The sequence below is a fragment of the Myotis yumanensis genome, unplaced genomic scaffold (genome assembly GCF_028538775.1).
Source record: "Myotis yumanensis isolate MYYU_CA2020_CCGP unplaced genomic scaffold, mMyoYum1.0.hap1 SCAF_1, whole genome shotgun sequence".
In the NCBI taxonomy this organism is placed as follows: Eukaryota; Metazoa; Chordata; class Mammalia; order Chiroptera; family Vespertilionidae; genus Myotis; species Myotis yumanensis.
The window spans coordinates 172,015,739-172,043,039 of record NW_027223752.1 but is presented as its reverse complement, the minus strand read 5'-3'; the positions used below and the strand labels follow the sequence as shown (position 1 = coordinate 172,043,039).

The following is a 27,301-nucleotide window of genomic DNA, read 5'->3' as shown; positions in this document are numbered from 1 at the left end:
AATGAGTGCATGCCCCGCCCTCTACAAAGCAGAGGCTGACGCACTGGGGAGACGCTGCGGTCGGGCCTCAGGAGAGGAGTTTGAATTAATGGTGCCGTCCCGGTTGGAGTGCTGTCATGTTTATTTCCTTGGACAGACACTGCAGGTTGCGTGATCAGTGTGGGTGTCCTCAGAGGTGTGAGCTCCCGTTTGCATGCTTCCTGACTGATAGAACACTCCCGCCAGTGCCTGGGGGCCAGGGTGGCGAGTGTCGGTGGGAGGAGTAAGCAAGTTTCACTTCCTTGCCAGTGGAGACTCACAGCTGGTTCTCTCAAGGAGGAGGAGTGTGAGGAGCAGCAGAGCTCATTTCTCTGCCGCTGCCCTCATAGCACCTGCCAGGGGTTGCGCAGACCAGACGTGAGGAGCGTGAATGGGCAGAGCGGAGTCTCTAGAAGGCAAGATGAGCGCCCAGGATCCTGCAGATCTGTGGAGCACGTCCGATGGAGAAGCTGAGCTGCTGCAGGACTTGGGGTAAGAGAGCAGATCCGCTTTTCAAAGCGCTTCGTGGGTGAACATTGACTCTCCACTCCCACCCTAATGCTCCCTTGGATGAAGGGCGATCTTTAGCACTCTGCCACCCCCTCTTCTATCCCCTCCTCGTTTTACTCATGTGTCTGTTAGGTGTCTTTCTGCTTGGGGCCAATGGCATTGTCAAAGCACATATTATTTTTCCCTGATGTGAAAGCAGGTAGCTGCGGAAAATGAGACAAAAGTTAAATGCTGGGCATTCTTGGAGAGTAGGGATAGCGCTGGGATGTGTGAGTTGATGTTGCTTGGTTTCCTTGCGGTTGATCTGGTTTATAAATAAATGTGCTGTTAAAATTGTTGAGCTCTAAGCTGTTGCGGGTAAGATAAACAGAAAGCCTACACTCCTACTGTACAGGAGAGGGACTTTTTCAAGAGAAAGGAGGAAGTGTCTACAGCGATGTCCGCATGCCTTTCTTTCTCCTGACACTGCATTTGTGAGCTCTTGTCTGTAGGCTTATCTGCAGGGGCAACTGTGAGCCTTTTAAATACTAGCAACTCAGAAAGAGGACACAATTTCTGCCTCAGGCAGGTAGTGAGTTCCAATGGGTGGAGCCGTCATAGTCCTGTCTTTAAGAAGGGACCAGATGAGACAGCTCATCAGAATTGAACTCTAACTTCAGAAGGGAAATCAGATATACTAGCTAAAGTTTTCTATAAAATAAACTCCTGTCCTTGGGAATTCAGAGTTCCAAGACACCACTAGCCTTCTAGGTTTCTTCAAAGAGAAAAGGTAAACTGCCCCTGAGCATACAAAATGGGTGTCATAAGTGCAGACACTGAAGGTGGATGCCTGGGCTCTCACTTGTAGCCTTATTAAATTATTAAACTACTAGAGGCCCAGTGCATGAAATTCGTGCACGGGTAGGGTCCCTAGGCTTGGCTGGCGATCAGGGCCGATCTGTAGGGCAACCAGCGGGGCGATCAGGGGGCTCCAGCTAGCACCTGCCTTGGCTGGCCTGGGGCCTGAGGGCTGGGGGCAGCTCCTGCATTGAGTGTCTGCCCCCTGGTGGTCAGTGCATGTCATGGCGACCAGTCATTCCACTGGTCAGTCTGTCATTCAGTAAATTTGCATATCGGGCTTTTATTATATAGGATAATTCTTTAGTGCATGCTTCCTTATCTATATTCCCAGCCCACAATCAGTAGGAAGCCCCCAAAGAGAAGAGACCCAAAGGAGATATTCAACTCTGGTCCTTTAATTCAATAATCCCTGAGTTAGACTCTGTGTTTGAGTTCGTTGGCACTCACTTAGATGACAAGGTGAGCTAGCTGATGTCCCTTCTCCCCACCATAATGCCCATGGCAACTACATAGGAAACCCACAAGGAAACAGATCTGTATCTTCCCTCCATGTGCAAAGAGTACACGTTCAATACAACCTAGAAACAACCCCCAAATAGGCATTTACGTCCAGACTTCTCTATTTTAGAACGCCTGGGAATTTATTAAGCATTTGAGGGTGGTTTCTGTAACAGGCAAGCAACAATTATCTGGGGGAATTGCTCTATAGTTGTGGTTCTCAACCTTGGCCGCACACTGGAATCATCCAAGAAGTTTTTAAAATTTCTGCTCAGACCACAGACCAAACAAAAGACATCAACATATTGGGAGTTAACTTTTTCTTATTAAACTTTCCAAGTGATTCCAGAGTGAGACAAGGTTGGGAATCACTGTGTAAAATATCAACCCGTCAGAAGTGCTGAGCAAATGTGGCTTTATTTCTTATTTATTGGGTATGTAACTGGATCTTGTCGCCATCTATACATGTTGACATTTTGTTTGTTGATTGGGAGCAATTTGTTGAACAATTTTATTGAGGCATATTTTAGGGATTATAAAACTCACTCATCTCAAGTGTAGACAACTCAAAAATTTTTATTATTTATTTATTTTTATTTTATTTATTTATTTTTTTAATATATTTTATTGATTTTTTACAGAGAGGAAGGGAGAGAGATAGAGAGTTAGAAACATCGATGAGAGAGAAACATCGATCAGCTGCCTCCTGCACATCTCCTACTGGGGATGTGCCCGCAACCCAGGTACATGCCCTTGACTGGAATCGAACCTGGGACCTTTCAGTCTGCAGGCCGACGCTCTATCCACTGAGCCAAACCGGTTTTGGCTTATTATGTATTTATATTTTTTAAAAATATATTTTATTGATTTTTTACAGAGAGGAAGGGAGAGGGATAGAGAGTTAGAAACATTGATGAGAGAGAAGCATCGATCAGCTGCCTTCTGCACACCTCCCACTGGGGATGTGCCAGCAACAAAGGTACATGCCCTTGACTGGAATCGAACCCAGGACCCCTCAGTCCGCAGGCCAATGCTCTATCCACTGAGCCAAACTGGTTAGGGCCAACGCAACAATTTTTAGTGATTTTAAAGAGAATACAACCACCATCATAAGTCAGTTTTAGAACAGTTTCATCTCCCTGAGGAGAACTCTGAGGAGCATGGCTGATTTAAAGGGTCTCAATGGTGTGCTGACAAACCACATAGACAAGGGGTAGTACTGCCTATTTCCCTGATATAAATACTCCTACCTCGAACCATGTCAAGCCACCATTTAACAACCAGCTTGCAAAACTGCTGAAAATTTACTATTTGACTTGAGCCAGTACTTGCCCCTCCAGGACATCACTGATATACCTTTTCTAGGTAATAACATCTAAGACTTGAAAATGACTCGTTGCCTCTGGCAGAATTCTGAATATAAATGAAGCTTTGTTCCCCAACCATTAAGTCACTGGTTAGGTATGACCTGTACCAAAATTTCTGGTTAATTTAGATTTTTTTGAAGCTCCGTAAAAACAAAAATGATTTAATGTACTTGAAAGATAAGAATAGTTTTAATGGCTTCATTTTAAAAGTATTTTAATAGGTTGTTTGATTAGATAGCTAGATTTTTACATTTGGATTTTTGATAGCTACAGACAGATAACTTGTCAGACACATTCCCTCAGGTGTTGATTAAATTAAAGAGATAGCAGATGTCTTTGTCTTTTGGTCCCTAGTTTTCTTCAGGCTATAGAATATGTAAACTCTGCAAATTAAACCCTGACTTGCAGCCAATCCCTCACCTGCCTGTCTAGGACACACATGACTTGCTCAGAGCAGTCTTATTCCTTCTGAAGTACTTCTGTAACTCAGATGGATTTCTGAGTCTTGTTTATAGAAATCCATAAATGAAAAACATTTATTTTCTTTGATCTTGAAGGTATCAATGTGTCCAGCAGCAAGAAAAAACAAAAGTATCTGCAACTGTTGCTCAGGTTCACTGACACCTTGGCGGATGGGGTTGGGGGAGGGTGGGTAGCAGTAAGGGGCAAGGGGGTGAGAACGACCCAGGAGAAGCAAGAGGTGAGCTGGGAACAGTCGGGCTGTTTGCTGCTTTCAAAAATGAAGCCATGGGGGAATGAAACAAGTGACGAATAGCAGAGACAGCACCCAAATAACAAACCAGTGTCAGTTAATACCTTAAAATTCCAGAAAGTCTCTGACTATAACAGAGTTTCCTATAAGATAATGGAGAAATAATATAGTTGTATAGTTTATAAAGGGGTCACTACAGACACAAAAGGGATACTGAGAAATGCAAATAATTTAGGATATTTTAAAATTACATATTCAGATTATTTGAATATGTCTGACAAATACAATAACTATTTGTGTTGTATTTGAGAAATACAATAACTATCCTCTTTTCTATATACTTTCCCAAATACTTTTCTTTATAAGAAAGTGTCAGTGTCTGGCTGTGTTGGCCCGTGTCAAGAAACTAGACTCTAACCGCTGGATATTTAAGTAAACAAATGGAAACATCTCTCATTTCTCCACCCCTTAACCTTCACATAAAAGAGAAGGTTAGAATAGATCAGGGACCAGCGAATGATTTTTTGTAAAGAGCCAGGTCATAACTATTTTCGGCTTCGCAGGCCTGTGATCTCCGCCAAAATGTTGCACATCTGCCCTTGTGGTGGGAGAACAGCCAGAGACAACAGGAACAATGACCATGATGGTGCTCAAACGAAATGTTGTTATTGGACACTGAAATTTGAATTTTATATAATTTTTATGAGTCACAAAATATTTTTTTCTCCCTCCCCAACACTTAAAAGCATAAGCTAATGGCTTTCAGGCCACACAACAACATGTGCTCTGGCAGGAGCTGGCCCTCAGGCGGTGGTTTGCTCACCCAAGAAGTAACTGATAACAACCCCAAGGAGTTCTTATGATGAAGCGGACATTTGGCACACACTAGCGCTGGTCTCTACTGGGTGTTGGTATGCCACCTTTACATGCAGAGGCTCAGTAACAGAGGAATCAGCTGCCTGACATCTAGCAAATCTGGGTCCCGAATCCGAGACGGGATTCTCTCTTGTGGCGATAGTCACTCTTCACTGACCCCTACTCTGCCTGCACTGTGCCATTCCCATCCACGATGTCCTTTAGCCTCCACAATTACACGTTCAATGTGTATAATTATGCCCATTTCATAGATGCAGAGGGTGACTTCAGTTTAGTTCCGTGAACTGTCCAGGTTACCGACCTCATAGTGATGCAGCTGAGTGGCACACCTAGGAGAGGACCCCAAAGCTGATGCTCTTTCCGCTGATCCAAGAAGGTATATGTTCTGATCATGGCAGTTAGTAATCACTGGATGCTCACTATATGCCAGGCACTGTTTTAAGCCCTTGGCATGTAGCACTTATGAAAGTCACACACCACTGTAGATAGATACTATTAAACATGTCATTCCCATTTACAAATGAGGAAAGTGAAGGACAGACCTTTGATGACGTGCCCAAGTTTTTACATGCTCAAAAGCTTCAAATTCATTTTTGCTCCAGAGTCCATGCACCTGTCCACTAATGAAACTTCCTAATTTCCATCAAACTTCTTTCTTATTATATTAGCACGATATATTAGTGCTAGCATGAACTAAAAGAAATACAAAATTCTGTGATCACTGCAACCAACAAATTGTACTACTAAAAGACATTATTCCTTCACATTATTCATGTAATACACATACATGCACAAGGCAAAACCAGGTTATTATCCTAATTAATAAAAAACTTTATTGAATTTTGTGTAGATTTCATAGAGGTGGGGCGCTAGACAAATTGATAAGGCTAAGAAAAGTCGAGAAAAGTCAAAGCTTTAAAGGAATCTGATGACAGATCTGTGACAGCAAGTAGAGCACTAAGGCTTGTTCCTCTTCTGTGCACCATTCTGTAATCTTGGAGTCTGAAAACGGAAGGTGCGTCTCTTGGGGCGGTAGGAGAATATGTAACTGGTGTGCAGTTTGCTCTCTCTTTGACTCAAGCAAATTTCCTCTTCAGTTGTTGTGTTTTCTGTTCCTCTATGGGTGATGGTGACTTCCTTCGCCTTACATGTGGACATCTGTTCACACAGGTTCTTCACGTTGAGTGGGGTCAACTTTGTTTCATTCATTCACTTTCCCATTCATTCAGGGCTCCATCTGTCGTTGATGACATATGCAGTGCTGGTGAGGGATACTGAAATTAAGAAGAAGAAAAAAAAAGGCTGTCCGTGGCAGAGTTTATAGTACAGAGAACAGAGAATGCACAGGCCTGTGCAGTTAGAGAATGCAAGGTAGAGTGGCTTGAGGGCGGTAACAGTGTCTGCATAAAGCGTATGTTATATAGCAGGGCGGAAGGGGATCATGGGACCTGGAGAAGATGCCCTTGGGACTGGTAGGATTTTGTTGTCAGTTGAAGTCAGAAAACAATGAAATAGAGGGGAGATAGCTAATAAAACAAGGAATCTGGAATCTTTCTGCATCCCCCAACGTTTGGGGCTCTTTCCTCTAGTCCAGCGGTTCTCAACCTGAGGGTCACAACCCCTTTGGGGGTGGAACAACCCTTTCACAGGGGTCACCTAAGACCATCGGAAAACACATATATAATTACATATTGTTTCTGTGATTAATCACTATGCTTTAATTATATTCAATTTGTAACAATGAAAATACATCCTGCATATCAGGTATTTACATGACGATTCATAACAGTAGCAAAATTACAGTTATGAAGTAGCAACGAAAATAATGTTATGGTTGCGGGTCACCACAACATGAGGAACTGTGTTAAAGGGTCGCAGCATTAGGAAGGTTGAGAACCACTGCTCTAGTCATAGCTTCCCAAAAGAGGCCCACTCTGTCTCCTGTACCAGCCCAAAATTGTCAAGGGCAATGCCACCCCAAAACAATGGCCCTGAAGCAGCCTTTTACGAGGGACAGGCTGCCAGAGTGCCCAGAGGAAGTGCAGAGTCAAGCTTGATTCTACTCAGACATGAGGCCTCCTGAGAGACCCTCTGGTGTTGGATTTCTGTGCCGCCCGGCTAGTGCTCCTCAAGTTCTTATCCACAGACAATTTTTCCAGTCAGTCATCGAGCTTTGGGTCCCATTCCAAATCAAACAAACATTCCCTGGTCTTTTGGTCTTGTAGCCATGCCTGCACCGTGCAGGCCAACCCGGGGACTGGACAGATGGGCCTCTGCTAGAATGAGATGCCATTTGCCACCCCTTCCTCAGTCTCTCCCAGTCTCTGACAAACCCTGGGTGTAGATCCACATCTGCATTGGACTCTTTATGAGTCTCTGTCCTTCTCCTCTTTGGCTTCTGCCTTTGTCTCTTGAATACTGTTCGGGTCCTATTTGTGTTCCTAAATCACTGTCCTGTATGCTTCCGACTATTTATGTGAGCTGGTGTGCCTTTCTTTCTCTGTCTCCAAGTTCTGGTCTCTAGCTTTCTATCTCTATTGCTCTTAACTTGTGTGTCTTTGAGTCTTTGTGCCACTCTGTGTCTCTGAATCTCTGAGTCTCTGTCTTTCTCTCTATCTCCGTGTTCCCATCTTTCAGAACTTCTTACCTCATTCCTCAAATTCCTTCAAGAACAGGTTTATCTGGGCCTCCAACTCCCACAGAATTATCTTCCTCCTTTGAATCCTGTCTCTCTTTAGGTGAGCCCAAACAAAACAATAACAAAAAACTTGGGGCCCGCCTTTACTTCATTGTTTGACCAGACACTCACATAATTCCGCCTGTCACCAGATCAGGTATGCTTCTCAAAGCCGGGGCAGCTGGCCTCACCATTTAGCTCTGCTATTAGCACATGCAGATTTAAAATGGCAACATGGAAAACCACAGACAATCTGGTTTCATCATAGAAACCTCCTTACTGGAAAGACTGTGGCAAGTCCTTCTTTCAGCCTCTCCTATGATTACACTATGCCTATCTGAGGCCTCATTAGAACTTTCCAACTCCTATGCAAAGCCTTTGCTTGGTTCTCTGTACTTGGACAGAGCCCACCTCTATGGTCAATGGAAAGATAAGCCCACATTTGTGATTATGGCAGTTAATGTTCATCAATGGACCATACTGTCTTTTCATACATATGTCACAGTTTGCCTATAATGTAAATTGCCGCATGCATAGCTCTTGAACTAAATAAGACATTTCCTTATCTTAAACCATGATTTCTGATGGTCGAAAGGGCCAAATGCTTTATTTTTCACAAAATCAAAGAACCTAGCACCAACTCCATAAACAAATGAACATGAAGGAAATCAGCAACTAAACAATCCTATGGAATGACTCAAGGTTTAAGGACAGACTGACTCAAGTTAGGATTGCTTAGAGTGGGATTACCTAACAGAATCATTTTAGAGAACAATCTCCACCTTGTTCAGAAGGGTTCTGAGGCCAAGTATCGGCTTAGCGAGAAAGAAGACAGATCGGCAAGCTTTATCTATGGCCCTAGAAAAGGGGAGTGGCATCATATGCTATGAGTTTGTTAACTTTGGTCTAGAGCAGCGGTTCTCAACCTGTGGGTCGCGACCCCTTTGGCAGTCGAACGACCCTTTCACAGGGGTCGCCTAAGACCATCCTGCATATCAGATATTTACATTAAGATTCATAACAGTAGCAACATTACAGTTATGAAGTAGCAACGAAAATAATTTTATGGTTGGGTCACAACATGAGGAACTGTATTTAAAGGGCCAGAAGGTTGAGAACCACTGGTCTAGAGAGTTGAGAAAGTGTGTCAGGGTCATTGAAAAGTGAAAGTAATTTTGAAAGTGAAGAAAAGGAGGAAATTCTCTAGAAAAGAGTGCTTTTGTTGGCTGTTCAATTCCAGGCCATTTTAGCTGCTTTCACACAATTGGGTTGAACCCATTGCTTTGGGTTGAAATGTATGTCCTTACATTTCAAAATGTATGTCTCATTACAATTCTAATGGGACAGAATCTAGGTTCTCTATTACTTCTCTTTGCCTGGAAGGAGGAAAATATGTCATTAAATATATGAATCATCTGTAGACAGGGGTCACTAAGAAATTTTCTCATGAATAAGTATGTAATCTAAGTGGGTATGTGGCTCATGTTTTAAAGGGAAAGATCACTTTTCTGTGCCCATCATTTTGCTAGCTTCATTTTTGCCTGACCCTTCCACGGAGGCCCTCAGTTTCAACTGGCTCCAACTCATGATCTTCCTCCTCCAGGAAGCTTTCCCTCATCCTCCCTGCCTCCTGTGAAGTGCTCTTCTGTGCCATTTACTGTCCATTTCACTGAGATGGCAGCTATTCACGGACTTGCCGATAGCACTGGCCTGCAAATCCTCCGCTTCCCTCCCCATTGCCACTGGAAAGCCACTTCGCACTCTGCCCTCTTTGTCCTCCTCCTCAGATGCCAAGCATCGTGAAGTCAAACCATCAAGGTTATTGGAATGAATAGAAGTGTTTAGGACCAAGAGTCCTTTACCTCTTCGATTTTCAAAGTCTAAGCTGCATATCAATCACATGAGGCTGTTGATAAATACAGGTTATACCTCAGCAGGTGTAGGGGGCCTGAGAATGTGAGTTTCTAACAAGACCTCAGGGCAGAGGAGCAAGGCTTCCCATTGTTTTCAAACACCAGGTGCCGCCTATAAGTGTCGTAAGGTCAGTTTAGTGGGTCACGGTCAGTATTCGTTAAAAGAAATGCAAGAGGAAAGAACAGTGAATAGCATCTAGAATAGTAATGTTTCCTATAACATTTTTGGCTTTTTGTGTGTGTTTATAATGTATATCTGTATGTGTGTTTATACATATGGAGAGAGAGAGAGAAATACAAAATGTATTTATATCACAGGCCAATTCAAAAAGTCGAATGCAAAATGCGATATAAGCTTCTATCAGTAAATTAAGACAGTAAAACTCACGGGGATAAGAATCTAAGAAGGTTCCACCATGCTGGGGCGACTTCCCAGAAGGTTCCAGCAGGAAGGGCACTGGAAAGAGAGAAGAGGCTGAATTTGGGAGCCAGTTTTCTGGGTCAAGCTTGTCCTTTTTCTCTGTGGTTGAGCTTTTTTCCTGTACCTTGCTGAGAGGCAGCTATGAAAATTCTGTAGTGGGTGGGTGTTTCCTAACTTGTGACTGTATCTCGGAAGGGATAATACCGCCACTTCCTTCAGGGTCAACTGCTGGTTTTGATCATCTCAAAAACCCAGCACAAATATTCCTTTGAAGCTTCATGAGCCTCTGCTCTGTTGCCTCTATCAACTCTGAGACACAGTAAATGGCAACACGTGGGCCATGGGGCGGGGGTGGGGAGTGGAATATAGCATTGCTTTGAATGTATTGTTACAAATCCTTGCTTTTTTTTTTTTTTTTTTTGGTTTAAACAAAAAACATTTATTGCTCACAGTTCTGGAGGCTGGAAGCTTGAGATCAGGGTGCCAGCGTGGTTGGGTTTTGGTGAGGGTCCCTTTCCAGGGTGCAGAAAGTCAACTTCTCTTTCTAGCCTCACAAGGTGGAAACGCTTTTTTTTTTTTTTTTCTCCAGGGAAAATGAAACAACAACAAAAATGTTTTAAGTGTTAGGAAAATGAACCTTATTCCAAACTCTTCCCAGCACCTAGCACAATGTCTGGTATAGTCAGAATATGTTGTATAATTAGCAATTCTCATATCTTATTTTCTCCTGCAAAAGTTAGAGAATCATATAAAACATGTATAAAAGAAGACTGTTCCAACGCATGAAAATAAAGAGGGTCTTCTTACGAGGCATTATGCTAGTCACCTTGACAGATGAGAGAAAACCGAGGTTGCTACGTGAGTGGGGTCACGTGCTAGTAAGGCTGGAGACAAAGGCATCTTCTCCCCACAGTTCTCACTGGCACCGCATGGATGTTCCGGGTCTAAGCTAGACGCTTATTAGCATTCCTTTTCACGTAGCATTTCCCAATAGTAAAAAGGTTTCTTCTTGCCCTTAATTCTAAAGACATCACCCTTCAAATGTGGGGCGGGGGCGGGGGGCAGGGGGGGTGCTAATGGAGTAGCAGAGGAAAATGACTTACATGTGAGGTGTAATCAACAGTAGGTTCAGTGTGAGTCAGCAGCGTGATGCAACTGTCCAGAAAGTAGCGCAATCTTGGGTTTCCTTCAGGTGTACCAGCCACTAGAATAAGGGGGACCTGTGAGGCTTTGTTTTGCAAGTCAGACTTTAGCGTCAGACCTTAGCGTTAAGTTGATTATAAGAATTTGCAAAATAGTCAAAGGAGATAAGGTTTCTGGGTGATAAGGTCCCTGGGTGTTAAAGGGATGGAAGGACTGTCATAAAAGGAGAAGTTGAAGATGATGGAAAGGGAAGAGAATACATTCTAAATGCTTTTAACTATTTGTTTATCTTTTTTTTTTTTTTTTTAAGTTTAAGTCTAACACCAAAAAACAGCTTTTGGACCATCTGTTGAAATCAAGAAACTAGCAATTCAATGTAGGCAAGAGTCTCCTGGCATCAATTATGGAAGCATGGAATGAGCTTATCTATTAAATAGTGAGTTCCCCGTCATTATCAGCAGAACGACTGGGAATGATTGGTCACTATGACACACACTAACCACCAGGGGGCAGACGCTCAATGCAGGAGCTGCCCGCTGGTGGTCAGTGCGCTCCCACAGGGGGAGATCTGCTCAGCCACAAGCCAGGCTGACGGCTGCCAGCACAGTGGTGGTGGCGGGAGCCTCTCTCGCCTCCTCAGCAGCGCTAAGGATGTCTGACTGCAGCTTAGGCCTGCTCCCTGCTGGCAAGTGGACATCCCTTGAGGGCTCCCGGGTTGCCAGAGGGATGTCTGACTGCCAGCTTAGGCCCAATCCCCCGGGGAGTGGGCCTAAGCCAGCAGGTGGTCATCCCCTGAGGGGTCCCAGACTACGAGAGGGTACAAGCCGGGCTGAGGGACCCCCCCCCCCCCCCCCCCCCCCGTGCACAAATTATTGTGCACCAGGCCTCTAGTTAGAAAATAACGTTGTGTCCTTCAAGGCCTACTTCCATGTTGGCTCACTTAGGAAATGGTCTTCATTGGGTGCTTCACTCTCTAGTATAAAGTTTGCAAAGTATTTGTCTTGTGCTCCTGACTTGATTAATGGTTTCTTGAAGCCCAGCCAAAGGCTTTCCCATTTTTGTCCTTTGGACCTGCCCAGCACACAATGCCTTGCACAATGCTTTGCACAGGTTTGAAGCTTAATAAATAAAGATTTTGATAGAAGGTAGAGAAGGTTGATTGTGAGAAAACTACCAATGTCATTCTACTATATTTTCAACTTTTTTTTTAAAAATATATTTTATTGATTTTTTTACATAGAGGAAGGGAGAGGGAAAGAGAGTTAGAAACATCGATGAGAGAGAAACATTGACAAGCTGCTTCCTGCACACCCTCTACTGGGGATGTGCCCACAACCAAGGTACATGCCCTTGACCAGAATCGAACCTGGGACCCTTGAGTCCGCAGGCCGACGCTCTATCCACTGAGCCAAACCCGTTAGGGCAAACTCAACTTTTAGTTCTTCATAGACACAAATGGACATATTTCTACAAAAGATACGTAATATTATTTGTTTTTATAGTTACTTCCCTGGAAGATATGCTCATCCTAAGTTTCTGGGGGGGAAATGTTTAACTCAATTAAAAGAGGAAGTTTGGGCACTTATGAAAGAGCTATTTGGGGAATGAGGATCCTCACTGCCCCACAGACATCTGAAAGTGTATGTAGGTGACTGTCTGGCAGGCCCAGGACTCCATAAAATCCAAGAGACGTCAAGATTGACTCAACAAGCTGTCACCGAAATGTTCACTGTGGTTCTTCTTGCTTTATACTCCGTATTTTTATATATTTATGATAAATAATTATTATTTAAAATATTAGGATAAAAAAATTCTTAGCAAAACTGCCATCAAGCTCTAACTATCGAAGAATTCTGTAAGTGCTTTAAACACAGACTTCAGATCTCATTGAAAAGCATCTAAAGGAATGTTCAAATCCTTAGTTTTAGAATTTTGTTGATCAAAATTTGTTGCTTCAAATATGTAATCTACTGGCTCGAACTAAATCTTATTCTGAAATGTTCATTCAAAATTTAATTATTGGCAAAAGGTATTAAAGAACTTAGAACCTTGTAGAGATTAGAGTTTTGATTGTGGCCATACCTGAAGTATTTTTATAGCTTCACTTTTAATTCCTCCCATTGTCTTCTTTTAAATTTAAGTATAATTGACATAGAACATTATATTAGTTTTAGGTTCCAATTGTCCTTTGAAAGCGTTTTGTAGTGAGGAGATTTGAACCTGTCAGTGAATCAGTTGAATGAATGAGGCTGCTTTGTGGGTAATAATTCAATAGGTTTTCTTAAAAAATGTTTTTCCTTGCAATTCCTTTAAGCTGGCAAATACATTTCTAGTACAGGATAGAGGCATCTCTGCCCCAGAGAGGAAATGTGCTAAAGAAACACACATTAGGAAATGCAGATCTAGAAAATAGCTTGGAGACCTATGTAGAAACTTCCTTACACAGACAGTCTTACATTTTGCTTTTCTTATAAGGTTAACATTTCAGGCCATGGGATGTTACAATGCATGCCAGCGTGGCTCACGACAGCAGGATCCCTCACACCCAGAATCAGGCTCTTCCTTGAAAGTCTTGTACACTATGCATGCTTCCCTAATAGCACTTCATTGACTGATATTGACATTATTCGTGTAATTGCCTGTGTCCCCTTCCCCTCCCCTGCCCTGGACTCTGGGTCCCTTTGCAGTAGCAACTGTCCCTGGTACCTACCTTTCTGTTGTCTGAAATAAATTGAAAGATAAAAATTATATTTGAGCAATAAGAAAATTACAGCATAGACGATGCATCCCAAGTTGTGGCTCTGTGGATCTCAATGGCTTCATCTAACAACTATATGTACTAAGTCTTGCTGTTTGCCAGGCCTGTTTTGACCATTTTGTGTGTGTTAATGTGAGCAGTACTCACAAATGACCCATGAGGTATGACTATTGTTTTGTTTTAATCCTCAGCCAAGGGGTGAGAATATTTTTTCCAATGATTTTAAAGACAGTAGAAAAGAAGAATGGAAAGAGAGAGAGAGAGAGAGAGAGAGAGAGAGAGAGAGAGAAATATTGATGCACGTGCCCCCACTGGAGATGGGGACAGACCTGCAACCCAGGTAGGTGCCCTTGACCAGGAATTAAACTCGCAATTATCCTGTGCACAGGCTGAGGTTCCAACCACTGAGCCCACACAAGCCAGGGAACGAGGTATGACTATTATTAATCCTACTTTAGTGGTGAGAAAACTGAGGTTCAGATTAATTATGTAACTTGTACAGCTAGTAAGAGTTATCACCTGCTCCAGAGGCTACATCTTAATCACCAGGCCGGACTGCCTCCACCATGTCACTAAGGCAATAAGAGCAAGGTGCAGAAGAGTGTGCCTAGAATGCTCTATTTCCATGGAGTTAGGAGACAGGACATATTTAAATGCCTCCCGATTAACAATTTTCCACCTTTTTATCTCATGACACACATAAACTAATTACTAAAATTCTGTGGCACACCAAAAAGTATATTTGCTGATCTGACAAAAAATGGGTATAGCCCTAGCTGGTTTGGCTCAGTGGATAGAGTGTCGGCCTGCGGACTGAAAGGTCCCAGGTTTGATTCTAGTCAAGGGCACATGCTCGGGGTGCAGGCTCGATTTCCAGTAGGGGGCATCCAGGAAGCAGCCAATCAATGATTCTCTCTCATCTTGATGTTTCTATCTCTCTCTCCCTTCCTCTCTGAAATCAATCAAAAAATATATTTTTAAAAAATGGGTATAATTTTAATTGACTTACAAAATAATAACAATTATTATTATTATTTGCTCCAAGTGACTTTTGAAAAAATCAGGTGCCTATACTTGTATATAAGGATTTCTGGTACCAAGAATTAACCAATCAGCCTAGCCACTGTGGCTCAGTGGTTGAGTGTCAACCTATGAACCAGGAGGTCATGGGTTAATTCCTGGTCAGGGCACATGCCCAGTCTGTGGGCTCAATCGGGAACATGCAAGAGGCAGCTGATCAATGATTCTCTCTCATCATTGATGTTTCTATCTCTCCCTTTTCCTTCCTCTCTGAAATCAATAAAAATAAAAAGAATTAGCCAATCAGAAGCAACCTTATTATGCAACATGACCAATAATATGCAACTCTATTATATGACCTATATTTATCATATGACCTATATACTTATGGTTTAAGACAGGGCATTCACACCAGATGCCTATTGTGTTGGCTGTTGTCATTTTTTTACTTGACAATTTAAAAGAAAAGAGGTCAGTGCCCCTGACTAAATAGTCAGGTATTGCATGTTTTAAAAATTCTGGTGGCACACTGAATGAAAATAGCCGCTCTAGATACATAGGATATCTCTTAGGAGAAAACACAGGAAAATGGTTAGCATAGGTGTCCTCTGGGTAAAGGACCAGGGACACTGAGGATTAAGGGTAAGAAAAAAACGCTTTATTTTCACTGTCTTCTTTTGAAAAGTACTTGGAATTTTTTTCTTCTACCATGGACATATGTTACCTTTTCTAAAACAACTTTTATTTTTAATGCATAGATCAATTTGAATCTCTTTGGGACTTTCCCAGCTCTTCAGATATTTGTCAGTTAGAAACAGTATTAGATGGGGCTTGCACCTTGCATAAAACATCTGAAATCCTTGTACTCAACTTCATTTCACTCATGACAATGGCCTCTAGAATAAAAGCCCAATGGTTTTCCACACTGCAAAAGGTGGTACCACACTTACAAGAGCGACTGTGAGAGAGAAAACAAATGAAAGAGCGGAAATTGGCCAAAGCCTACTCTTACTGTTATTTTTGACTTGGACTTTTAAAATATTTCCTGTTTACAAAGTAATTTTGTATGTTTGTCTGCTACTACCATGACAAAGTACCACCAAATGTGTGGCTTCAACAGAAGAAATGATTGTCTCACAGTTCTGGAGACTAGAAGCCCGAAATCAAGGTGTCCATGGGGTTGGTTCCTGCTGAGGGCTGTGAGGGAAGGCTGTTCCAACCCTCCCTCCTAGACTTGTAGATGGTCATTTTCACATTCACGTGGCACTCTCACTATTTGCAAGTCTGTCTCCAAATGTCTCCTTTGTATGAGCGGGCACCGGTCATATTGATTAGGGCCCATGTCAATGATCTCACAACTTGCTAAATACCTTATTTCCAAATAAGGTCACATTCTCCGGTTTTGGGGTTAGGTCTTGAACATATGAATTTTCAGAATACAATTGAACCCCTAACCCTTTGCTAGGAGCCAACCCTCTCTGCTCCCCCCTTTAGCCACACCCAGGAATTTCCTTTTCCTGGTGTTCCGGCTGAGAGCTTGGTCTCCGGGCTCCCTAGGCGGGGACTATTGCTGAGGTAATCCTCGAGAGGAAAAGCCAGTGAGAGGAGAGTCGCCTTGCGGTTTGCCCTGAGTGAAAGCACTTTCTCTCCTTCCTAGGTGGTACCACGGCAATCTCACACGCCACGCAGCCGAGGCTCTTCTCCTCTCAAATGGATGTGACGGTAGCTACCTCCTGAGGGACAGCAATGAGAGGACCGGGCTGTACTCTCTCTCCGTGAGGTATGATGCTTAATAACTCTATGAATTCAGCATGGTCCCACCTCTTACTGACATGGCCATTGACTTGATCATCACACTCAAATAGCCAGATAGCAAAATCCTCTTGGTTCTTGGTAGACCAGCCCATCCAAGGATTCCCAGCTCTGAGTGGTGAGACTGTTAAAACGCATTGTAGCTCCTTCCACTGGCAGGTGAAAAATGGTAGAGCCGAAGGAGACTTTCCTCGAACCACTGGTGGTGCGTGAGGTCCGAAAGGTTGACAACCAAAACCGTTTGCTTGACTGATAAAGAAACAGAAACCTGAAGTGGTAAACTATCCTATACCCAATAAACCAACGATACAAACAGCACCGGAATCCAGATCCCTGAATGCTGGCCTAGTGTCCTTATAATATTTTTTACTTCCTGGAAAATCAGAGTGATTTGCCACTTTCATAATCACTGACCTTCTTTCTCAGGTCCCATTGCCCCTGGATGTTAACAAAATTAACCTAGTCCCTGCCAAGTACACTAACCACAGTGATTGCCCAGTCCTCCCAGGATCTCTCTCCTCGTCCTTTCTCCTGATGGCCTCCCTATCAGAGAAGTTGACCTTGCCAAGAGATAAGCCGGGGGAGTCGCTGGTTCTTCGGCAGCATCTGTCACCCAGCCTTCTGGTGGCAGGTAGCAAGTCTTTGTGGGCTCACGGGCACTTGCTCCTGGCTTAGACCAGGCCTGTAAGGACTCCATGAAACTGCCTTGGCCGCCTACTCAATAATCTCACACTGTTACTATTTTATTACTGTTCTTTTGATGCCACCATCTACCTTCATGTCGCAGTCCCTCATGTTGATCACTGATCCCTCACAATAAGGTTTTCTCTTTTCTTTCCTGCTCCACGTGGTGCAGGCCTCCTTGTCACTAACTCAGTAGCAACATCTATACTCCTTTCTCTCTGAATCCTCTTTTCTACCCAGCTCAGCAACTTTTGCTCTAAAGAAACAAAAACCCATCAGCAGAGGTGACAGGAACTATAGGCCAGCTCAGGAAAATAAAAAAATATTTAAGAACATCTGTGCCTACCATCTTTGACAAGTATTATAGAAGATTCAAAGAACTTGCTCCTAGGAATTATAGCTTCATATTAACAATAAGACATTTCCAAATACCTCACTGCAAAATAGAGTGTGGTAAATGACATGAAAGAAAGCAAAATAAGTGCTTGGATTGTTGAGAAGAGAAAAAGCAAGTAACACAAGCTGGACAGGTCTTGTAATACTTGATGGAGTTGGTGGCATTTGAATGGACACTTGATCAGAAACAAAGGAGAAGAAGTTGCAGGTGGAAGGAACTGTCTAAGCTAAACTCCTAGGAGAATTACATGTCTCAGGGTGTGGTCCCCAGACCAGTAGTATCACCTAAGAATGTGGTAGGACTGCAAATTCTCAGACCCCACCCTGGATCTACTGAATCAAGGCCCAGAAATCAGGGTTTTAACCAGGCCTCCAGATGATTCTAACTTCTTTCTTTTTTTTTAATTGACTTCAGAGAGAAAGGAAGAGGGAAGGAGAGATAGAAACATCAATGATGAGACACAATTTTCGATTGGCTGCCTCCTGCATGCCTTCCATTGGGGATCATGCCTGCAACCCAGGCATGTGCCCAAACCGGAAATTGAATCGTGACCTCCTGGTTTATAGGTCGATGCTCAACCTCTGTGTTACACCAGCTGGGCTGATTCTGATTTCTGAAGCATGTGAAAGTTAGGGCATGCCCTGCACAGAGAAGAGAAGAATAGTGGGATTCAAATATATATACTATATGTAATTTATAATTTATTTAATGCTCTGCCACATTCCAAAAATGAGATGAAAAATGACAATGTAGGGAATTTTATATTTTAGTCAGTAGGCAGTGGAACAGGCATGGAAGGAAAAGGGCTGGCCTTACATAACTAATTAAGTGACAGAAGCAGAATTCAGACCAACTCCCAAACAAGTAAGGGAGGAGGGCTGAGGACAGAAAAGATGCGACCTGCCATTTCCATCATCTCTCTTCCCTGCTCTTGGTAAATTCCTGCTCCTTAAGGAGGTTAATGTTCAAGGACTCTTTCCACAAGTTACAGAATGCATAGGGAGAATTGTCTCTTACCTTCCACCAGAGTGAAAAATTCACAAGAGTACACTCTGCCAAAAGAAACTATGTCAAGGATTATGTCATAATTCTCAGTTTTTAAGGGGATTGAATGTTGATATGAAATACCTAAGGTTACTATTTTTTCTTCAAAACTGATACTCATCCTATGTAATAAAAGGGTAAGATGCAAATTGACCCTAACAGGGGAATGACCGGTCGCTATGATGGGAACTGACCACCAAGGGGCAGACACTTAAAGCAGGAGCTTCCCCCTAGCAGTCAGTGCACTTCCACAAGCCAGGCTGATGGCTGTGAGCACAGTGACGGTGGCAGGAGCCTCTCCTGCCTCCTTGGCAGCACTAAGGATATCTGACTGATGGCTAAGCCATCAGTCGGACCTCCCTGAGGGCTCCCAGGCTGCCAGAGGGATGCCTGGCTGCCAGCTTAGGCCCAATCCCCCTGGGTGTGGGCCTAAACTGGCAGATGGGCATCCTCTGAGGGCTCCCAGACTGTGAGAGGCACAGGTTGGGCTGAGGGACTCCCCACCCCAGTGCACGAATTTTCATGCACCAGGCCTGTAGTTTGTTATAATAATGTAAACATTTATTTTTCCTTTTCAGAGCCAAAGACTCTGTCAAACACTTTCATGTTGAATATACCGGATTTTCATTTAAATTTGGCTTTAATGAATTCTCATCTTTGAAGGATTTTGTCAAGCATTTTGCAAATCAGCCTTTGATTGGGAGCGAGACAGGTAAGCTCTGAACACATAGATCCTTGATCTATGAGCCACTGTTTTGGGCAGAGGAGGAACAGGTGGATTTCAATTAAATACTTGTCAATTCTATTGAATTATGTAGGTATAACAGGCAATTGGATTTATTTAGAAAGTTTTCCCCAATTACTATGCTACATTAATAAATTATATACATAAATTTATATTTATGTGTATCTCAGTATTATCTTTAGGAGAAAACAATGTGCTTTCTGAAAACAATAATTTTTGTTGGAATATTATTTAAAGGATTGATTAGAAGTAAACAATTTCTTTAAAATGACCTAGTCTCTTTATAATAGTATATACAATAAACAAAGAAAGAACAAAAATAAGAATAACTTTTTGATGCCTCACAATTTTTTAGGTAGGGTAGTTTGCATATTGGGGAGACCCATAACAGATAAGTTTGAGCCTTCTTAAAAACATAATTTGTATTTAAATTTCCAGAAAGATCACTGAATATTGAAAATATTGACTAAAAATTGCTGTCCTGAGAAATTCCTTCATTTCATCATAAAATTCTCTTTGTCTTGTCTTGGTTTCTCTTAAGTTTTTAAATTGGACTTACATATGGCTAAAACATTTTAAATTTGTCTATTTGAGTTGTTAGAGTCAAAGCAGAATATGAAAGTTAAAAAGCAAACACACTATCTTAGTATTTGAATTATCAAAGTTTTTTTGTCCATACTTTTTAAATAAATGATCATCCCTATATTTGTGATATAGAGTCACAATTTTATATGTCCAAAATGGTAATTCTCAGTTAATCAAAAGTTGGCAATTCCAAGAACCTATGGCACAGAGGAACTCACGACTTGATAACACAACTGGTTACCGTGAACTTGTACATACTGTTTTCTTGGTAAACATGGCCAGGGGGCTTTTTGTTAACTTCAGTGTGGTGGGAAGAGATGCCATCATTATCTTTTCCTTTTCTGCTATTTCTGTGGTCTGGATAGACCCTGGTATGAATCATGCAATGTGAAGTAGAGATGAAAAGCACAGCAGAAACCACAAAATATTTGCCTTACTTTATACTGACCATACAAGGCCTATAATAGAATATCCCAAACTATAAAATTGAAGCTATAATTATTTTTATGGTGGAAATTCCCCCTATCAGCTCTGAAAATTACTTCACCATTTAACCAGAAGTAGTTCTCATAACCAAATGGTAGGTAGGGATGTATTTATTTCCATTGCTACTCTGGCCTTGGCAAGCATTTCAATTTCTCAAATCCCTTCACTTGTGACTTATTTCCTACTTGTGTCCAACCCTACACTTAGTATTATTCAATTCTTGGTCACTGGCAATGGAGAGGAGATTTCTGAAGCCAAAAACTTTGTCAACTTCTATCTTTGTCCTTCTCCATGTCCCCCAGATCCTGATATAGTGCATGGCACTTTGGGTGAACAAATGGATGGATGACTATCAAGAGGAACTCTTTGTAGCCTTCAAAACCATTATAATTATTATCTTCCAGCTTTCTCTTCTTTCTCCAAAGTCAGCTCCTTTCTTCTAAACTCTCCTCCTAGAATCTATTTTCAACCCCTTTAGTCATTCTCTGTACTCTTTCCTGGACTTTCTTGAAGTTAGGGAAAAGTTACCCATTCTGCCTACCAACAGATTTCAAAACAATTTAAGATGAAAGTGAATCAGAGCTTTTTGGTTGAACCTTTCTGGCACTGATCCAATCACCAGGCAAGAGGCTCACCTAAGATTGACAGTGAATTTGGGACAATGCTAAAAACCCCGTAAATACATTTATCTAGCTAAAGGAGGTTCATTAGGGATTGTAAGAATTTGTAATCCTGACTCCTACAGTAGTTTTCTCCAAAGCTAAAGCTTGCTATATTATTATCATTATTTTATAGTACTATAATTATTTTATTGATGGTAATAAAATTCAGGAAACTAAGTTTTAATACTCTCCACTGAATCTCCTCTGCTCTATTCATTATCCAATAGAGAATTTGTTGCTACTGAAATACCCAAGTCCAGTCCTTCCCATTCTGAGGCTATCTTGGGTATTTCAGAACCCCTGCTACAGGAACCTGGTGCTGATGAATATGCACATGACTTACTGGCTTCTAGCCCTTGAGTTAGATTCTGCTAACTTATGAAATATCCCTCTTATCTGTCCCAGCCAGATGAAAACAAAGCCACTGAAGCTGGGAACAAGGGGCAAAACCCATGACAAATAAGTGTTCCAATTTTGCCCCTCTGGGAGTAATAGGCTCCAGGAAACTAGATAATGTGCTGAAGTCATGATGACTCAAGGACAGAAGTTCTCAGAAGCTGCAGAGTAGACTCTGTGACCTATGAAGAATGGTGAATGGAAACTTGGATGCCACCTTCTAAAAACAGTTGTCTTCCTGTTCATTTAAGAGTTGGCTTCTGGCCCTGGCTGGTGTGGCTCAGTTTGTTAGAGCATCGTCCTGTACACCAGAAGGTGGTGGGTTCGATTCCCAGTCAGGGCACATGCAGGAGGGAACCAATCAATGTTTCTCTTTCTCTTTCTGTCTACCTTCCTCTCTCAAAAAATCAATTAAAAAAGAAAGAAAGAAAGAATTGGCTTCTTCAGCATGGTAATGGATTTATGGCAGGCCCTTCTCTGTGGGCCTCTCATAGTGTTCCCATGCCAGAATAAACTGTGGCCTCGAACCATTGCCCAGCCTTCTTATCTGTGGGCTGTGAGCACTGAAGGAGGTTGTACAGTGTTTTGTTTTGTTTTGAAATTGGCTTCTGGTGTTGCTCCCTGTGATCAGAGATCAGGAGATCTCCAAACTGATGATTCCTTGTGCACCATTAGATGAAGGGCAAATTCTTCTTAAAGTTTTAGTTAGATAAAATATCACCTGGGGAAGCATTTGCCCGCCCAATGGATGAAGCCCTGCCAAGTTCTCACCTCCAGGTCCTCGGAATGGGAAGGACTAGACGGGTATTTCAGGCTTCTCCTCTCAGCCCAGGCCCCATTCAGACCAGACTCACCCTGCAAAACCTGGAGAGTGATTTTATTTAAGAGGGACTTTCTCACACTCATCCACTGGCAGGGATGGCACCACCTCAGGATAACAGAGAAGACCTGCAAATAGCCAACAAACTTACACCTTTGCCTTACATTTACATTTAATGTCTTCAGTTGAGTAAAACCCAGAACACTTGGTTCTGGATCATAAAAACATATTTGTGGTCAAGATAGGTAAACATATTAATCTAAAGGGATGAATACTATTTTAAGATATCTTTCTTTTCATTCTATTCCTATTCCCTACACTTTAAACTCAAAGAATTTCTGGTTCCTTCTTTGGAGAATGAAGATTCCCTAAACAAGATCTAACTTTCCTGACAATTCTAAGATTCTCTTAGCATAATTTCCCCTTTCCCTTGCTATAATCTGCATTTAATCTCTCTAATCTCCATTAATGCTTCTGTTCACTCTAATTTCTCATTACTAATACCCCTAAACACTCTTAAGCTATTTCCAGTTTTCAAAATCCAGTCATTTCCCAAGTATATCATAGAGATAAGTAAGTACCCTCTTGCTTTACTTTTCTCAATGACCCTTTTATCTTCTCACATATTGTATATTTCACTTTATTTTTTAAAATATATTTTATTGATTTTTTACAGAGAGGAAGGGAGAGGAATAGACAGCTAGAAACATTGATCAGCTGCCTCCTGCACACCTCCTACTGGGGATGTGCCTGCAACCAAGGTACATGCCCTTGACTGGAATTGAACCTGGGACCTTGCAGTCCGCAGGCCGGCGCTCTATCCACTGAGCCAAACCGGTGAGGGCGTATATTTCACTTTAAAAAAATCTTTGTACTAGTAGGTAAACTCTATGAGAAGAGAGATTTTAGTCCGTTTTATTTCCCTGGTATGTCCCAACACATAAAAGAATCAATGATAACAATTATCCACAACTTTTCATGTTGGGTATCGCAGTACCAATGCCTGCATTGTAGATGCATGGCAACCCACATCCGGCGGACTCCTGGCAGTTAGGGTTTACTTCCAAAGTTTATACAAAGCATAATTTGAATGATGTTATGTGTTGCATGTATGCTCAATAATGATTAAATTCAGAATTTGCCTTTCATTTTTAATATTAACATGTTATATAAAACCATCTCTTTATATTTGTACATGGCTTCTAAATTCAACTCCAGTAGGCTTGAAAATTTGACTTTTTTAAATATGCTTAGTCCATTATTAATTTTTACCATATCCTCTTATGATTGACTAAGTTTCCTATATAGTCTTGAAAATATAGATAATTCTCTTTATGTTAAATTCTAAATATTATTAGAACAAAAATTACCTTTCTGTTACCCTTTGTTTCTATTGCAATACTTATGTACATAAAATTGCCATATATGATTTATGACAGGAATTACTAGGTTGTGACTTTAATCACCTAACAGCATGAAAAATTATATTAGTCAAATGCTTTGTTTGTACTTACCCTTTATAGTAATTGGTTCTCAGTTTTAAAGATGCTATCTGGTTCTTTCTTAAATGTCAAATTTCCACTTCTCTTTTTGTTTTGAGATGGGGATTCCCAACCTCTTGTTAACTGCTACGGTTGTTATTATATTTTGTGACACCAACCGTTTTACTCAGGTAGCATTTTAAAATAATTGAGTTAAAACTATTTTTAATTTGAGAATTGTGTGACATTTCTGAAAATAATGAGTGACAACTTGGAATTTTGAGAAACCATCAGCAGAAATCACTTCTTAGTTTATGTTGGCCAAAAATACATATTTTATTAGTTTGTAAAGAGGTGTTTTTGAAAAAGAAAAAAGCAAGCAAAAAAGAGAATGAAACCAATATTTGTGGTGTTTACTAAGTTCTAGGTATTCTATTAGAAATTGTGACAAATATAAAATTCTTTAATTTTCTGAACCACCCACAATAATGTGTAAAGTGGTACCATTTTCAAATGAGGAAATCAAAACTCAGAGATTTTTAAGTCATTTGCCCAAGATTACACACCTAGTAGGCATCAGAGCTGAGGCTGGAATCCAGACTAACCTAGTTCTAAAGTGTAGGAGCTTTTCATGCTCCTTGCTCTCTCCTGAAACTGCTCTTGTGGTAACACAGCAGTATAGTATTGCCACAGCGCAGCATGGCCTTAAACGGATTTGAATGGGAAGGATCTCTGCCACAGTAATAATAGGAAGTTTGTAGGATATGGTGAGGCTACAATACGCATTTTAGTCCTATCCCTCTGTCTCTAAAGTCTATAATAATATTTTTGGCTCGTGATGTGAAGCCGTTGTCCTAAAGAATGTAAATCGGTTTGAACATCTGTCTTTGTACATATTGCTATTTGAGAAATTATACTAGAGGAAATCTTAAAACAGAAAAAGACTGATTAGAAAACATCTCCCAAATACTTTGGCCCCTCTCATTCATGTCACTCCAGAAAGGCTATAAAACAGCCTCTGTAAATACAAGAAGGTAAAATAAAATGTAAAGTTTGATGGAGGAAAAGAAAAATGAGACACAAAGATAAAATGACACCAGGAAAAAAAAGTATTTCAAATGAATATTGTACATCTATCGCAAATAGGACATGAATTTAGTTACTATTTCTTGCTCCTCAATTGGGGAGTTTAGCTAGATTTACAGATGTTAGAAGGGGCAGGGACCTCAGAGACCATTTAATCTTTTCTTTAGAAATGAAAAAACAGCCCTAGTGAGAAATGTTGAGGCAAAAACTCACACATCCTTTTCTGAAGCTGCCTCCTAAAGAATCAGTTTCTTAATTTTGATTTATGCATATGCTCTCTTGCCCACGATAAATTGAGTACAATATTTCACATGCCATACAGAGTTTTCCTGGTGGTGACCACCAGAGCTGAGAATCATATATGGTATAATGAGTAAACAATTGAATTTCCAGTTCAACTTCAGTCCTAACATTCACCAGCTGTGTGTCCTCATGCAAGTTGTATAACCTCTCCGAGCTTCAGTTTCATCATGTTATAAAATTGAGCTGATGGTGTAATAGTTCATACCTTAAAAGGTCATGACTTGCAGTGAAGATTGAATGAGATTGGGCATGTAAGACATTTAGAATGATTCATCCCATGGCATAAATACTCATCATTATTATTGTTACTTAATGAAGTCCCTTTGTAGCAATTCATTCCATAATACTATACACAGAGCTATACATTCTTTGGTATATCGTGAAGAGTTAGTTTAGGGAGAGTTGAATGTGTATTTATCAAATGTGTATGATGTCTTCTTCAAATTTTAAGTTCCTTCTAATGTAAATGAATGTGGTTGAGGTAGCACCATTTTATGATGGGTTATAGTCCATTGCTGGGGTCCAACCCCAGCGGGTCCAGGGGTCCCCAAAGGTGTGGATGGAGTCGGCGAAGAAGGAATGACACGAAGACAGCCTTCAGTTGATCAGCAGCCTAGTCAGGACCTATAGCCAGGATCTCCAGCCAAAGTTCTGGTCGGAATTCTGGTTAGGAACTGATGAGGATCTGATGTTTATTGTCTTGTTACATCCGTATTTATACCAGCCGATTTTAATCCTGTCAATTTCTATTACAAAGGTTAGGGCGTTTCTTATCTCCATTCCAGGGAGTAAAGATTATGTAGCTTAACTACCCACCTGGCACTTAATTAAGGGGTTGTATCCCCTCCCTAACCTCAGGGAAAGATCCCCACCTGGGGAAACAACCTTTCTCGGAGAGGTGACCTAGGTTAAAACACATGACGCTAAAGGGAGCAAACATATTAAGAACAGTATGCTATATATGCCAGGTCCATTGAAACATATGCTGTGCAGATGTTTCTTTCCTGCAGTGACTGTGTCAAGCAGCAAGGATGGACCGGCTTCCGGCAGTCCATTTGCAGAGCAGGTTGCAAAGAAGGATGGAGGCAAATCTTGAATATTCCTATAAACTCCCCAATTGAAAGCTACTTCCCATTGGCAGGAAGAGACAGAGGAACTCACGCATAAGCCAGTTGCAAAGCTTGTTTTCTGAGCCTGAGGTCAATAATGAAACACGGATGGATGCGATCTCATTTTAATATAATTCATCAAATAGATATTGAATGCCAACTATGAACTGGGCACTTGTTCGCCACTGACAATTCAGTGATGAATCAGATATCATCCTTAAACATCTTACCATCCAGCAGGGGAGCCTGCTGGGTAAAGCAGTAGGTTTAGTGCATGAAAGAAATACTCAAAACAAAAGTTCCCCTTTCAGGAGCAATGTGTGCTCTTGCACTACACTCTGTTTCAGACATAAGACCAATGCCTGGGCTGGGGTCGGTTCTTACTCTTCCCGCTGGAATATAAAATGAGCTCTTCAATGCAATCTCATAGTATTACAGAGTAGGTATCCTGTAAGCTACAATTCAGTCAAAGCACATCAAAATGCCAGTCTCATTCCTCTTCTGATCACCTCAAAAATGTGCGTCCACCAAGTATTTCTGAAATCAATTCAGTCCAAAGCAGGAAACAACAGTCTCCTTCTGTTATGGGTTCACTCAGCGAGATAGACCACCGACTCAGAATTTAAATTTAAGAGCCTTTATTAAGCTGGCCAGCTGACTACAGTTACAGCACCCTGCCGAAGCAGAGGCTGAACTGTAGCGCAGACTACAGGAGTTACAGCATTTTTATTTGCAAAAACCACAAAGTTACAAAATCTTAGTTCCGACACAGTACAGCATCATTACAGTGACTACCTTCCTATCTATGTGTTCTAGGAACAGAGAGTACAGAAAGAAGGCCTGTGTTCTGGAAAGGGGCCATGAGACTATATCTCAAGGCCTGGCCTGATGTCAGTACCTTCCTATCTATGTGTTTTAGGAACAGACAGCACAGCATG

The 27,301-nt window shown here is 41.5% G+C and overlaps 1 protein-coding gene and 1 non-coding gene across 2 annotated transcripts in view; both read left to right on the top strand.

Annotated features, from left to right (window-relative positions):
- Nucleotides 1-317: 317 nt before the first annotated feature.
- The window catches only part of DAPP1 (dual adaptor of phosphotyrosine and 3-phosphoinositides 1), a 48,230-nt gene continuing 21,246 nt past the window's right edge, over nucleotides 318-27,301 (top strand). Inside the window, exons 1-3 of the mRNA XM_070392164.1 lie at nucleotides 318-510; nucleotides 16,411-16,533; nucleotides 19,269-19,402. Coding sequence (XP_070248265.1) covers nucleotides 410-510; nucleotides 16,411-16,533; nucleotides 19,269-19,402 — 358 coding nt within the window. The 5' untranslated portion in view covers nucleotides 318-409. The remainder of the gene's footprint in view (nucleotides 511-16,410; nucleotides 16,534-19,268; nucleotides 19,403-27,301) is intronic.
- Nucleotides 22,011-22,147, top strand: LOC139001378 (small nucleolar RNA SNORA42/SNORA80 family). Its single transcript, XR_011469974.1, has one exon. It is a non-coding gene; the product is annotated as a small nucleolar RNA SNORA42/SNORA80 family (small nucleolar RNA).